The following is a 16,583-nucleotide window of genomic DNA, read 5'->3' on the forward strand; positions in this document are numbered from 1 at the left end:
TGTTCTGTTTTTCCCTTGATTACTCCCTCTGTTTATAAGCCCTTAGTTTCCTTTGTTCAGTGTTTGGTCTTCTTTATGTTGTTGTTTTAGAGTGGATTTCCTGAGTGATTTTTAAGTTTAATAAATACTATTTCTTTGAATCTCCTTGTGCCTTGTGCTTTATTACAGTCACACAGAACTGTTACACATAGATATATAATGTGCATAAACAGTATAAAATGTGTCAGTATATTTCACTTAAACATAGACAATGTGAACTAATACAATAATTGTAAGACAAACCAATTACAACAGGCACAGTTTTTCTAGATCAGACAGAAAAACATCAACTCCATCTATACCTCACTTTTCACCAGTGACCATCTGTGCATTTTAATTTGGCCTTCAGTGTGATTCTTGATTCATAATGAATTGGACACCATGAAATCAAAATGGACAAATTTTGTTGTTTTTTTAATGGAAAATTGCAGTGTTTATTCCAAATGATGTATCGGTGCACATCATTATAGTTTTAAATTCATGTTTCTCTTAATCTTGAATCAGAATAACTTCCCCTCCCTCTTGCAGCGACATCTCTTCTCTGATGATGAGGGCGGGGCAACCTGTCACTCACATGAGACCTACCAATAGCAAACCACAACCATCCTGTTTGGTATAGCCAATATAGAAAAAAAAATCAGAAAATACATTATTTTGAATACTTGCCAGCCATAGCCCCTCAGATATGGCAACACATTAAAGATGAAGACTGACTCTGATTTGTGTATGTTTTCATAAATATCTGAAAGTGTTGGCTTATAGGCTATATCTCTAAAACCGTACGAACTAAAAGAACCTCTTTCGTTCTCTGATATGAATGAAGTTTATAGGCTATAGCCTGAGGACAGGTGGATTTAATGGTTGTTCAGGAGTGATGATGTCATAGGTTAATCTAAAATAAAGAGAAAAGTACATCTGTGTTAAGAACATTCTCAGATGAAGATCAAATTATGATACTGGCTGAACTAAAGGCAGGTAAAGTTTGTTTTGTGTCTTAGTGAAGAGCAGTGTGTTGAGGGTTCGTGGAATGTGACGCGGTCACGCGGGGATCAGAGATGCCGGAGTCACGCGCGCGCGCTCAGCCAGTATTTAAACTCCTCCAGCATTAATTCCACAAAACACTTGACCGAGAAGCAGCTAACGCACATTCATCAAAACCTTAACCTGTCATATTTCGAGACTTGACTGAATGTTTTTGGAGATGATGTGGGAACTTTTGCTGCAGTTTTGAACATAATTTGGATATTGTTGATTACGTTTGACACTTTTTGATTTATTAATTATTTTTGAGAGTACCTGGCTATCTTTCTCGGAGGTTTCTTGGAGACTATTTGGATATTTATTGATTGCTTTTGAGATTGTCCTATTTTGGCCAAGATGTGGCCATTGTGTGGAGGTATGCTCCTGCTCATGCACGCGCTGGTGCTCGTTAGCGCTCAGTTCCCGCGCGTGTGCGTAACGCCGGAGGGCCTCAGGAGCGCGCAGTGCTGCCCGTCCCCGTTCGCTCTGGAGAATGACCCGTGCGGCGCGAGCTCCGGGCGCGGGCAGTGCGTGGACGTGAGTGCGGATGCGCGTGCACACGGGCCTCAGTACCCCTACGACGGGCGCGACGATCGCGAGCGCTGGCCGCTGCGCTTCTTCACGCGCGCATGTCGCTGTAACGGGAACTTCAGTGGCTTCGACTGCGGCCGCTGCAGACACGGACTCACCGGAGACGCGTGCGAGCGGCGCGTGCCCGTGGGTCAGAAAAACTCTTTTTCTATCATAGTAGAAATGTTCAAAAGCCCTGCTGGAAACACCTTTACTGGCTTAGCCAGATGGCCTGTCTTGGCCAACCAGATCCACTATGGTAGTTTGCTGACCAACTTAATCAGATGTTCTGGTGAACACCGTGACTAAAACCAGCATTAACCAGCCTTTGATGATGTTGAGTTGGGACTGATGGTCTTTTCAGCAGGGAACTGCCAATTATATATATATATATATATATATATATATATATATATATATATAATATACATTTAATTTTAAAATCAATTATAAATAAGTATAAATTATACTTAAAATATTAATATACCTTTTGAATTATTATTATTATTATTATTATTATTCTCCAGTGCGGAGGAATGTGGTGCAGCTCAGCGCGGAGGAGAAGCGCGCCTTCGTGAACGCATTGGACCAGGCCAAGCGCGCTCCCCACCCGGACCTCGTGATCGCGACCCGCCGGTACCCCGAGATCTTCGGGCCGGACAACAGCACGGTGCAGTTCGAGAACATCAGCATCTATAACCTGTTCGTGTGGTCTCACTACTACTCGGTCAGTAAGACGTTCCTCGGGCCCGGGCAGGACAGTTTCGGCGGGGTGGACTTCAGTCACGAGGGGCCCGGATTCGTCACGTGGCACCGGTACCATTTACTGCAGCTGGAGCGAGACATGCAGGTCTGTATCAAACTGCAAACTGTATCAAATTTTGATCAAGCTAATATGCGTAAATATGGATTAAAATTAAATAAATAAATAATATTTAATAGTACATTACTATAGTCAGTAGAAAAAAAAAGTAGAATAATGTAACTTAATAGAAACTAATTTTATATATATATGGATGTTTATAAAAGAGAGATGCTTTTAAAATTTTAGGATGGGGATGATATTTGGGGATCCATGGCATCTAAAATACTGAAAAAGTCCTGATCTAGGGAACTTTATAAAAAGTATTTCTTTACATTCTTTTAATTGAAATCCCGTTTATGTTGGAATTCCCCTTGGATCGGTTGCAAATATGATTTAAGTGTTTATTGTCAGATAAAGGATGACATTGATCTAATGATCTGTGTAATGATCACATTTGTGCAGGATGATTCATGGGCTTCACAGCTGAACCGTTATATGTGATTATAACCAGAGTAATGGAAACAAACACACAGATTCACCCTTTATACACAGAAAATGTGATTAAGCATGTGATGAGGCCTGTTTAACATCTCACACAAAGACTCGTCTGTCTCAGAGCTGAAGAGTTAGCAGTGTGTTACCACAGGATAGTTATTAAGTGTAAGTGAAGGTTGTTCAAATGTCAAATTCTCTCTATTTTTGAGGACTAGGAGTTGGCCACACTTGACTTTATCAAATATACAAATGAAGTGTCTGAACGAGATGGCATGAAGCCATCAGGATGTAAATCTGGGGATAATGATTGTGATCTGACGGGTTTCTCTCAGGACATGTTGGGAGATCCGAGCTTCGCGCTGCCGTACTGGAACTTCGCCATCGGCGGCAGCGTGTGTGACGTCTGCACGGATGATCTGATGGGCGCGCGCAGCACCTTCGACACCAACGCCATCAGCTCCAACTCCATCTTCTCGCGCTGGAGGGTCGTGTGTGAGAGCGTAGAGGAGTACGACACACTGGGGACCATCTGCAACAGTGAGATCCAACCACCAGTGCTGTCTCTTTAAGGCCCGTTCACACCAAGAACGATAACTATATTAGCGTCCACACCAGCACACGATATCGCTCTGTTTATTATAACCTGCAGTTTTGTCGTCTGTCGCTTTAAATGCTCAAGCTCTTAAAGTAGGATGGATTCTGATTGGCTGCTGTTTTTTATCGTTCATCAGTTGGAAAAAAATTTGCTCTGAAAGTCATTCTAAAAATATTGTTGTAGTTGGTGTGGACTCTGCTATTCATTTGTATTTAGAATGATTTTTAGAACGATATCTATATCTCAGTAGTTATGGCCCATGGTGTGAACAGGTCTTTAAAGCTTTTACTGTAGGATTCTTTAGGGTATATTTTCATTTTTATTTTAAATTTTTGTTTATTTTACTATTTCTTGACATTCCCCACACAATGAGACCTTCACATAGCAGACCATGGAAGATTAATGATAATAACAATAATTGAAACATTTAAACCTGTTATTAATCAGTATTTTTCTCTGTTTTCTAGCAAAATAAACACCCTTAAGGCGAGAAAACACAGTGTTTTTCATGCACTGCTCAGTTTTTTTTTTTTTTTTTTTAGCTCTATTTTGCTTCTATAACATGTGTTCTTTCAGACTAGAGGAAAGAAAACATCCAAAACACATATTTAAGTGTTTGTTTTCTTGCGCTTTTTCTATTTGCGTCTGTAGATTTCAATTACAGTACATTTCTTTAAAGGCCGTTTTCTTAAAATGAGTTTTTATCTCCACTTCAGCTGAACTTACATACACCAAAACTTACAGTTTTATTCTTGTCTATATTCTGAAGGATTTTACTGAGGGGTTTGTTGATATATCATTCAGCCTGATTTATATAACACTTTACTCCTAAAAACATGGTGAAAATGTATTTTTCCGTCTGTTGACAGTATTTTCTGATTTATGGAGTGATAAAAAGAGAAATCCAAAATCCCCTCTATAAAAACCTTTAACTCTAATATGTCAACAAAATCAAACATGAATTTTGAACCTGGCTTTATCCAATGTTCAGATTTATTTTCTGGAAATATATTCAAATTAGTACATATTTAATCAGATAATGTAATTGCATATTAAAACAACATTTCACTTGTAACACAAAACTATTGTGTTAATGTACTGTGACTGAAGTCTGTATTAGCTAAAATGTTACTATATTCATGTGGTGTCTTGCCTTGAAAAGAACATTAGAACAAAAATGCAAGAAAGATTACAAATTCTGCACAATACGACCAGCAACATTCATTTCATATATTGATTTTATTCATAAACCTCACTATATTGAGTGAATTTTAAGGATACATTAGTATTTTTAAGGACACTGATTAGGACACTGATTTATTTATTAATTTGTTATTATTAGTAGTAGTAGTAGTATTATTGCCATTATTATTATTATTATTATTATTGCCATTATTGCTATTATTATTATGCTTATTATCATTATTCATATTATTATCATTATTATTTTTATTGCTATTATTTTATACTAAGTAATATTGATATAATCATTATTATTAATATTATAATTATTATTACTATTGTTGTTGCCATTATTGTTTATTTTACTTGTTTATTAATATTACATAGTTATTTTTATTTCTATTATTTTTAATTTGATATTAAATTGATCATTAAATTGATATGATCATTATTATCATTAATATTATCAATATTATTATTTTTATTATTATTATTATTGTTATTAATATGATCATCATTATTATCATTATTGTTATTAATATGGTTGTTATTGTCGGGTGAGGTTCGGAGAGCAGTCCCATCCGCAGGAACCCTGCCGGTAATGTTGCGCGTCCAATGGTGCAGCGGCTGCCGGAGGCGCAGGACGTGGCGGCATGTCTGGAGATCAACGCGTTCGACACGCCGCCCTTCTACTCCACCTCATCTGAGAGCTTCAGGAACAGCGTCGAGGGTGAGTCGCGGCTTCAGCTTCAGCGTCAGTGTTTGTGTGTGTCGTGTGTTCAGGTGTGGTGTTGTTTTGTCAGGTTACAGCGCCCCTCAGGGCAACTACGACCCCGCGGTACGCAGTCTGCATAACCTGGCTCATCTGTTTCTGAACGGGACGGGCGGACAGACACATCTCTCCCCCAACGACCCCATATTCGTGCTGCTGCACACCTTCACTGACGCCATCTTTGATGAATGGCTGCGCAGACACAGCCCAGGTGAACCCGCCTCCATCACTGTCAGTCGTGATCATGAAGGCTTTGGCTGGATGTTAATGTGTGTGTGTGTGTGTGTGTGTGTGTCCAGAAGCTTCCATCTATCCGGTGGAAAACACCCCCATCGGCCACAACAGAGAGTTTAACATGGTGCCCTTCTGGCCACCGGTGACCAATGCAGAGATGTTCGTCACGGCCTCTGAAAACCTGGGATACTCCTATGAGGTCGAGTGGCCAGGTCAGCTTCATTATTATTATTATTATTATAATTATATTCTCTGAGTCTGGTAACCTGAATAGTAAATAAAGGACTTTGTGAACGTTTGAGTGTTACTGAACAGCCTGCATGTGTTCATGTGTCTCATATTTCCAGCTCGTCCTCTCACACTGACCCAGATCATCACCGTCGCCGTGGTCGCCGCCCTCATCGTCGTGGCCGTTATTTTCGCCACCACCACGTGTGTCGTCCGGTCGCGCTCCTACAGGACGGAGGGTCGTCGGCCATTGCTCGGAGACCAGTATCAGCGCTACGACAACCATGACAAAACACAGTCTGTAGTATAAACACTTATAACATGATCTCAAACCCTTTTGACAGGTACAATCCTTTACTATGACTGTAACAGTAATTAAAGGTGTTTTTTTTAATACCACACAGAAACATCCCCTGATATCACTGAAATAATGAGGACAGCTTCCATTAAAGCTATTTGCAAAATATCTTTGGACTTTATTTAATAGTGAATAATTTAAGTCTCATATTAAAAAAAAAATTAAATAAACCACTAACAAACTGTTTCAAATGTAACGAGTCTGTATGGTGTTTCCTCATGTCACCGCCAGATGGCGCTGCTGTTTCACTGCTGTTCACCAGGTGAAAATGTTCACAGCATTCACATTCAACCGAGTGACTTTTGCAAAACATAACTGACAAAAACATCTGCAAAACAGTACTTTATTTAAAGGTTGTCACTTAGAATATTTCAGCTTAATCTGCATCATCATAATAAAAAAAGATAAAGCAATTATAAGCAGTTTATATTAATTCAGTGGTTTGATCTTTCCTCATTTCACCGCTAGATGGCGCTGGTGTTTCAGGTGATTATATTAGTCTGTACTGCAATATTCCTGTGAAAATACAACTACCCTGAGCTCACATTTCAGCGTTTACTTACATAAAAGAAGCTATAAAGTAGTTTGCAACCATTTTATGTTATTGTATGTTGAGAAACGTGTCTAAGTAATGAGTGAAGAGCGTGTTGCGCATGCGTCGGTTGATGACGAGCAACAGGGCGGGTGTCACCTGTTGTGTGTGCGCGCGCACCGTCAGTCAGTCAGTCAGTCAGTCAGTCGATTCAGATCAGATCCGATTGAGGAGCGTCTGCACACGGAAACTCATCCTGCACAGCGGAGCTCATTGCCGGAATAATCGCGTTTCTGACATCTAGAGGGTCTGAGAGCTAGTTTTCGTGTGTTTGAAGTCATGCTCCGGTAGGATCGATCACCTGCGGCTCTGAATTATTGATGATGAAGATGGAGGAGCTGCCGGACTTCAGAGACGTGGAGAACAAACTGGGCCGTAAAGTTCCGGAGAGTCTGATTCGCTCGTTCACAGGAGAAGCTGCGATCAGATGCTCAGAATCACACGCGCGCACGGATGATCTGAACACACTCAACAACAAGATCCGATTCCTCCGGCAGCAGATGGTGAGTCGCTCAACGGAAAGAGTCGGATCTTTAGAGTCGCTGTTTTGTGCTGTTTAAACTACATGTCGTCATCAGCAGCCATTTATAATGCATTTATAACGGTTTGTAAGTATAATGTACATCTGACTGTATGTATAATGAAATGTTCTTCAGAGAATCAAATTTCTACTTTTTCTGAATGATTCACCTCACAGACATATGGATTTATACTCATATGAACGCGTTTAACGGAACTTCTCCAGAAGTTAACTGAACACGACGAAAATTGGGTTGTATTTATTTAATTTTAGGTTTTGGTTTAATGTGTAATAATTATAGTTTGGCACATTGACTCGTGTCGGTCATTCACACTCGACTGAAGATCCGATCTCGGTCACGTGGGCTGCGCTGTTTCTCACGCCTCGTCCAGCACGTTTCGGACGCTTTTCAGTGTCTGATGTGTTGATGAGGGACACAGGGAATGAGGACTGGTTTGTGAAGGGTTAGCGGGTCAGTTCAGTGTGATTAACAGCTCGAACAGATGGTCTGATCCGCCCGCCTGCTGCTCGCCTGTCTGACGAGTGATTCACTAGACTCAACAAAACCAGTCAGTTCTCCACAAAACAGATTAAATGGCATTTGTACGTTTTCTGAAGGGTTTTTCTGGTGCTGTAGGTGATCAGAAAGTAGCAGAAACACATAATGTGAGCAGTCATTCACATCTGGAAAAATGTGCCCTTAAAAGTATCTGATCAACCCCTAAAAAGTGCACTTTAGTATCTTAGAGTAGTAATATGTACCCTCAAGGTACTAGTATGAACTTTTACTGGCAAAGAAGGAACCTGTTCCTCGAAGAAGGTTCATGTTTTGCACACTTGTTGTCTGAGAGTTCACTATCAGCACTAGTAGTAAATTATGCCGTATGTTTTGAGAAATTCGTAATTTTAACCAGTGTAATTAATAATAATAAAAATAATCCAGTTTTACTGCAGTGTGCAACAAGTGTCTCATAGCAGAAACTGAGCGACGTTAAGATAACTTTTTCAAATGTGATTTTGATGAAGCAAAACAGCGCTTCGTTTCCCCACAGTTTTAATTCATCAGATAAAGTGACCTGTAGTAATTCAGCACTTGCGGCAGTTTCATAGAAATGAGATAAAATCTGAATTTAAGTGCTCAAACGTAACTGTAACAAAGTTCAGGATCAGGGAAGGAGGATGTAAACATTAAATGTAACTTTAATCGTAATAGACATAAACAACATAACGAAAGAAGCGGCATATAAGCATAATTAACACATCCAGGTAAAATGTCCCGGGCCTGATCCTCTCTCGCCCCTTCACTGCCGTCGTTCCTTATATCCTTCAGGAGCTCCTCCGTCAGATTCGGTGTGTCGCTCCTCTCCCGCGGCTCTCGGCCCCGCCCTGCTTCATACCACAGTAACAATAACTTTAATACATTAGCTCCCGTCAGATTGTTTTCCATCTACTGTGTAAGTAAAGAGGACACCTCCCATGATTCCACACTTATTCACGCATCATCAAGATATGCCTTTGTTATTATTCTGAATAAGTGACCTCTAGTGGCGAAAACTTACATACTGTGCCTTTCATAAATACTGTAATACTTTATAAATATGTTGAATTGGCTTTTTTACTTTTGGTATTTTGTGCTTTTGTCATTTTTATTATATTTTAAATTCCCATTTTGCATTCAGCATTTCTCATTTTCATTTAGATGTACTTGTAGTTTCATTTAGTAATACTTGATGTATTGATATAACTAAAACTTAAAATGAATAAAAACTGCATAAACATTAAAAAAAATAAAATAAATAAAAATGACAAAAACACAAAATTATTAAAACTTTGACTAAAATTAAAATGAAACAGATAGGGCTGCACAACGATTAATCGCAATTAATTGTTTGCAAATAAAAAGTCAGTGTTTACGTAATATGTGTGTGTGTTCTGTGTATAATAATTATGTAAATACACACACATATACAATTTAGAAATGTCTGCATGTATTTTAAATATATATATCTTATATTACATATAAATATTTTATATATAAATATAACATTTTTCTTAAATATATACGTGTGTGTGTGTATTTACATAATTATTATACACAGAACACACATATTACGTAAAAACTGACTTTTATTTTGTAAATGATTAATCGCAATTAATTGTTTGAAATAGTTCGAAAACTATTTGAAATAGTTGTAGTTTTAGTTAACAATAACGGCACAGACGGGCGGCAGGTTTGATGTGTTCGTGATTTAGTGTGTGAGGTCGTGACCCCTGCAGGCCTGAACGCATTTAAAGAGCTGGACGCCGTGATGAAGGACTGGAGGGACATTTTCAGGTCAACACACATTAACACACACACACACACACACACACACACACAGGGCCATAAATGGACACACACTCACTCAGAATTGCCTTTCAAGGGTGTGAACTTTTGAACCTGTACGTCTCGCTCGTGCACGACAACAGCAGACTCACAGCGTTCACGTTCACATCCGACACTGAAAGTGTGTCAGTATTGACTCGTGTCAGTGTAAACCACACACTTCTGTGTTTTTCCACTTCATTTACTGTCATTATCTGGATCAGAGCAGCTGAACGATGAAATAAAGTTGTACAGGTTTGAAGTGACGGTTCATGAATCACTGAACTGTTCCTCTACAGCACTGTTCATCTGTATTTAATACAGTCCGTGGTGTGTGTGTGTGTGTGTGTGTGTGGATACAGACAGCTGTTGCTGTGGAGAACAGTGGCAGTATTATGGTCTGTCTGCCCCCGAGCAGTAAATCATTCATGATTGATCAGTCGCGCAGGGTTCGTGTTTCCAGCCACGGCTTCAGTCGCTCATGTTCGTGTTTGACACAAATCTCATGCAAATGAGCTTATTTGTATCTGGTGCTGCACAAACCAGTTTTATTTGCTTTTCTGGAATGATTTGCCTGTATTTATTGTGTCACGACTAATGGCAAACAAACTTAATCAGTCTTCACACGACAGTTGACTCAGTGTGTAGTGTGACTTTGACTCTTTTGACTCTCAAGGGTTTAATAGTTTACACTGTTTTTTTTACGCTTGTCATGACAATATCATGATTATTACTGAGGAATGAATCTCTGAGGCGTCTGTGTTCATTAGTCTGAGGAGGGATTGTGTTTCCATTAATGTGTGTTCACTAGTACTTTACCAGCTGTAGCTTTACACATTAAAAATATAACAAATCATAAGCTGAGTTTATCGATCACTGTACTGACGTGTTTCTTGAACGCAGGCTCATCTCCGCTCTATTGACGTTAAGCTGATGCATCAGCTGCTGTCAATCAACGAGGGAATCGAGTCCATTCGCTGGGTGATGGAGGAGCGAGGGGGCGTGGCCAGCCGGGAGGGCAGCTTGACGGGCAGCTTGTACAGCCTATCAGACAGCCAGGACGCGTCCCAGCACGGCAGCTGCAGCGACGGATTGGACGGGATTTCGGTGGGCAGTTACCTGGACACGCTCGGGGAGGACGATCCCGAGGATTCCGACCTGATGGACAGCTTCAGCAATAAACCTGTCACGGAGGAGGAGACGTTCAAGAAAGCTCCTCATCGACCTCGCGTGGAGACCGATGAGTACTACTGCTTTGGATAACGTTAACTTGTGCTTGGATCAAAGACGTCTGCTCTTGATCCGAATGTTGTGTGTGCAGTCCTACGAATTGATTTAGGAAATTCTTATTGTTAACCATTTGCGACTCATTCTTGTTCTGTAAGTCATCGATGTTTGTTTGAGTTGCAGAAACACTGACTCAAGAGAAACTGCCTCAATGAAAGTTTAAACCTTTTAAAACACCGATCCTTGAACCAGATCGCAAACTAAGAGAATCTTTTGAACCATTTGTCTTAAATGTTTGTTTCCAGAACTGTATCGCAGGCGTGAATCGGACACAGCTGCGTTCACACACATTCAGTTCTCAATCCGGTTTGAATGCAGAATCCACTTCTGTTCAAACACAGTTTGGTTTGAAAGAGTGTGACTCCACATTGTTCAGGAGTGACCAACAGTTAAAATCAAAAACCTCCCTTCGGAACTATCCGAACTTAATTAGTAGGAATACAGATCTAAGGTTGGTCTCTTTTTAAAGAGACACTCGGCAAATTATTGCAGAAGTGGAAGCACTTTAAAAAATGAAACTGTAAAAAAGCAAATGTACTGTACTAAACCTTTTATTTTATACAAAAAATATATTTAACAAAATGATTTGGACTCTGAAATTGCTAGAAACTCAAATATGTCTAACCAGGATGTGTCCAAATTTAAAGATGATATCGCAAAAATTGAGGTTCCTTTGAGATTTTATTTAGTCGCTTTACCAAAAATAGCCACCATTTGTTGTGTTCATCTGTCACAAATTAACATATTTCTGTCACAATATCATTTCTATCACTAAACAGCGGCTAAATATGGAACCTCGGGTCTCAGACCTTTCCAACGACACGTGTTTTGTCAAGAGTAGAAAAAGAATTGATTATAAAACAGTGCAGTAAATTGTTAAATGTGAAACATGACCCTGCCCACTAGGGGGAGGAGCCTGCTGAAAAGTTGAAAAGGAACGCCATTCCAGCGCAGGTTCAGTTAGACTTTTCCCGCAAAATTGGGCTACTTTTACACCGTTGCCGCGGGTTGTTTTTCACGTCCGCGGGTTGAAGCGACCCCATGATATTTAGCCCCTGGAATGCGAATTTTATCAGAGGAACCATTCCCAAAACGTGGATTTTAACCCCCGGAACGCGATTTTTACTGGGGGACCCCCCCTGAAATGTGTTTGGGCTAGTTTTGAGTAGCAAACGGGCGGGTTTTGTTGTGAAAACCTGGCAACCCTCACTAGACTCAACTTTACCAAGACAAACACATATTTTCCCTGTGGATTAACTTTTGGATTCACCATGATTTGATCATAAGACTAGTGCGCTAACAGTCATTTCATGTGGACTTTAAGATGTAATACACGTTATTTATGACAACAGTTGCTCAGTAAGGGTGAAGAACTATTGAACTGTAATATTTACTGATGTTGTCGTGTTTTACAGTTAATAACAGCAGACAGGAGCGAATGAATACTGTCGACACACAATCACTGACTTGAAACATGATGATTTTACCTGCTTTTACTTCTGAAACAGCAACATGAATTAATTAACACTACAATTAATTAACGTCTCATTATTTGATCAAATTACAATCACCTAATGCCCCTTAAATCACCTCAATACTTCATTTACAAAATACAAAACATATTAAAGTTAAGAAAAACTCAAATATAACTGTCTATTTAAATATTAATACAGTATACTGACAGAATGAGGGGAAAAAAATCACCTTTCATAAAGTTTTCTATCCCAGTCGGTGGTTTTCCCGCTGAATCAGGCATCTTTTACACTGTTGCCACAGGTTGTTTTTACTGGAGAACCCCAGAACGTGTTTGGGCGGGTTTTGTTTTCAGATCGATCATTGAAATGTCATGAAGCTGAAATCAGTTTAAAAGCACCCTGTAGCCTCAGTTTGAATGATGGTGTTGAGTCAGGTAAGACTCAAATATTGTGAGACGTTTTGTGAGGGAATGAGGGAGCACATGTTTATTAAACGCTGGAGCTCACATGCTAATGCTAACGCTGTAAACTGACGCGTTTGAGCCTCTCTCTGCTGCGCGAATGTGTGAATGAACATGTTTACAGTCGTTCGTGATGTTTTGCGTTAAAGTGCGATTTGTGAGCTGCTTCGCTCTTTAACGACTGACTCTTCACTGCAATAATGAGATTGATCTTACTTGAATCTGACATTTTCAGATGAATTTAGTACGTTTATTTGATACTGTAATGTCACAGCTGTTGTTTCCGTTTGTGACAGTCGTTGTTTGTGCTGCTATTTACTTTTTTGTGCTTGTTTTGATTAATTGGTTTTAATTTATTTTGTTAATTTTCAACTTTGTTTTTCAGGAAATGTCATAATGCATTGACTTTTGTCTCTTTAAGCAAATAAAAAAATAATTATTTTAATGAAATGTTTTAATATGAAATAAAACCACAAGATCCTTTAACTCTTTCCCCGCCAGTGTTTTTATTTATTTTTTATAAAGTTGCCAGCCAACTTTAAGTTGCACCTGCAATAAAATCAATAATCAATCAATTTTACAAGAAAGTACTATTTCAGTTTTTCTACTTCAAAATTTCACTTTTAATTCTGTGTTACTTGCCGTTTATTTGTAATTGTTTGTAAATTTTACCAGCAATTTCTGAGTGAAAACTTTACACCGAATTTTTTTTCAGTGTAATTCCGACATTAAACGTGCTTGTGTTGTTGGCCCCGCCCCCGGCTTCTGATTGGTCTGCTGCTTTGAAACTGATGTTAATGAGCTGTGCTGCATGTCAGAAACATCTTTTAAAGTGCCCCTAAATTCTTCCTTTTTCAGATACTCCCTTTTTATACAGTGTGTAATAAAGCTGTTTGTGAATGTAAAAGATCAAAGTGCAGATAAATGTTTTCTGCTGCCAAAGCAAATCCACTCTGATGAGATTGATACGGTAAAACTGACGCCATCGTTACTGTTCGTATCACTGTGAATCGAGCTGAGAATCAGATATGATAATGAGCGTTTGGTTTCTGACCAATCAGAGCAGAGCAGCTCTCAGAGGGGCGGGGTTTAGAGAGACTGAATCTTTGATCGAAGCGTTTCAGACACTGACAGAAAAGAGCTGATGCTGCAGTGGATATTATGAGACGATTAAAGTGTTTTTGACCTTGAATGCATGTAAAAAGCATCAAGATTCACAGCAGAGATGTCCAAAAAAATAACTTTAAAAAAAATAATTTGGCATATTTAAGTAATCCCGACTAAAACTAATGGAGAAAAGTGAAATATTGCAGACCTTAAAAATGAACAGGTTTATCAACTTTATCATGGAGAAAATGTTTCTTGTGTTTCACTGACGGATGTGAAGTGATTGGAAGCAGCTGCTGCATTTCATCTGTCTGACACACACACACACACACACACACACACACACACACACACACACACAGCTCTTCACAGTCTCTCATTGATTCACTGGACAAAGAGTCGATTTCACTGAATGCTACAGATTCATAGTCTGCTTGAACACTTGCCCACGCCAGTAGACATAAAGACGCATGTGCTTATTGTACGTCTTTCATCAGACACTGTAGACTATGATAATTCATTTACACAATATAAAGGCTTGTGTATGAAACTCTGTAATCTTCATTAACTGAATGAGAAATCAGTTGCGCAGCCTGACTCTCTTACAACACACTTCATGTTGAAACATGCCGAACATCCTGAAGAACTGCAGTGACATCAGTGTCAGACTCTGATGATGTCAGACGGGTTTAATGCTCGAGGATCGGATGCAGCTGGAAACGGGTTGGTTGAGTTTCTTCAGACGACGCTGTTCTTGTGCAGACAGGACACTAAACCAGTTCCTCTGCTTACATTCGCCTAACTAGAGCAGGAGGTCAAGGCCCGACTGGAGAGCTGGGCTCGTCATTCTCCTGTAGGCAACGCCTCATAAAGAGCTGCATTCATACGGTATGAATGAGTGAACGGATCGAGTCGAGTCTGAGCGTGCAGAGACACGTTCGTTTCACACAAAGCCTGTCCAACCTCAGGCCTTCAACAAACAACAAATATCAGATATCAGGGAATATTCTCTGAACCGCTCTGTCAGGTTTCCATCATTCCTGAGAAGTCACAATATAACTGAATTCATAACAGTTTGTTCATCATTATCATGTGGAAAATGAGCATGTTATCACAAGTTCTGCTAAATGAATGAAGAGTTATTAGAGACGTGTACAGATGTTTCTGTAGCTGCTGCTCTTCAGTTTCACTGTAATTACACGTGATTAAAACTGGACAGACACGGCCTGCAGTTCATTCCAGCTGTGACACACAAGGAACGACTGGATATTTATAGCCAACAAAATAAACAGCGTCAGATTCAGTCGTCTGTCTGTCTGCAGATACACACCATTTCATTCTGCTGGAAGGGTTTATGCTCTCGGTGTTTGAAGTTTTGTTACAGATTACAGAGTTCGGAAGAGTTTGGGCTTTTTTATCTTGTGTTTTCTCACTAAAGAAAAACTTATTTCTCTTGTCATTCTACAGGGATTGATTTAAAAGAGAGCGGAATAATTTGAAAATTATTATAGTGAGATTCAAACAGCACTTTATTATTAAGTGTTCAAGTGTGTAGCGCTGAAACTCTATTGTACTTATACTTGTACTCTATTGTACTCTATTTTCCAAGGATCAGAATTCTCCCCTAAAAGTGATCGGGCAGACCAAACCGTAAGTCATAGAGACTTGAAACTTTGAGGGCTGGTAGTACTCACACCGTCTACAACGTCACCAAGGCTCGCCCCGATCGGCCTGATGGGGGCGCTACAGCAGTGAAAAGTATGTAATCGCTTATAATTCCTAAACCGTTAGGCGTAGACTCAAGTGTCTTATGTCGTCGTTCTAGCTTTTTCGGGTATTTCTGGGATTTTTTGAAAAACCTACTTTTGCAAACTAGTCCTAGCTTTTTGACCCAATCTGAACCATACAAGTGCAGCGAGATTCTCTGGCGTCTGTCAATAATTATCAAACAAAAAAAGTTGAAATTTCAATTCACGGTCTCTAAGGGCCGCCAAAACTTCTGAAGTTGGTGGAGCCACTTTTACTAAAATGGCTATAACTCGTGAATGGAATGAGATATTTTCAAACTCAGCACACATATGTAAGAGCTCATTCTGTGGTCACGTGAAAAAGGATGTGGCGACTGGCCACTTGGTGGCGCTATAACATGAAAATACCTGAAAAGAGCTATAACTACGCTACTGTTTGTCCGATTGACTTGAAAATTGGCATGCAGTGTCTTGGTCCAAGGAGTCATTATTGTCTGTGAGGACATTGGTGTATCTCAAAAAACATGGCCACCATCAGCCAATGAAGTTTGAGCACCTATTAGACAAGGTTAACGAAGGCCAATTGGAAGGAAACTCGGTAGGTATGTTCGACTCATGGCCCTAGAGGTTTAAGAATTTTGAAAGAAATCGGCCACTAGATGGCACTAACAAGTTTTACATCTCTGTAATCACGTGGTGTTTCACACATCCACACAATGAATGTAGTGAA

At 39.6% G+C, this 16,583-nt stretch overlaps 2 protein-coding genes across 2 annotated transcripts; both read left to right on the forward strand.

Annotated features, from left to right (window-relative positions):
• Nucleotides 1–1,171: 1,171 nt before the first annotated feature.
• Nucleotides 1,172–6,494, forward strand: tyrp1a (tyrosinase-related protein 1a). The gene is made up of 7 exons (XM_051899813.1): nt 1,172–1,780; nt 2,157–2,479; nt 3,262–3,466; nt 5,269–5,436; nt 5,510–5,689; nt 5,778–5,924; nt 6,060–6,494. The coding sequence occupies exons 1-7, from the start codon at nt 1,417–1,419 to the stop codon at nt 6,248–6,250; spliced, it is 1,578 nt and encodes a 525-aa protein (XP_051755773.1). The 5' UTR covers nt 1,172–1,416; the 3' UTR covers nt 6,251–6,494.
• A 464-nt stretch (nt 6,495–6,958) lies between these two features.
• On the forward strand, nt 6,959–13,484 carry LOC127515767 (leucine rich adaptor protein 1-like). The gene is made up of 2 exons (XM_051899821.1): nt 6,959–7,393; nt 10,679–13,484. The coding sequence occupies exons 1-2, from the start codon at nt 7,211–7,213 to the stop codon at nt 11,036–11,038; spliced, it is 543 nt and encodes a 180-aa protein (XP_051755781.1). The 5' UTR covers nt 6,959–7,210; the 3' UTR covers nt 11,039–13,484.
• Nucleotides 13,485–16,583: the final 3,099 nt, after the last annotated feature.

Source organism: Ctenopharyngodon idella, chromosome 7, assembly GCF_019924925.1.
Source record: "Ctenopharyngodon idella isolate HZGC_01 chromosome 7, HZGC01, whole genome shotgun sequence".
NCBI lineage: Eukaryota > Metazoa > Chordata > Actinopteri > Cypriniformes > Xenocyprididae > Ctenopharyngodon > Ctenopharyngodon idella.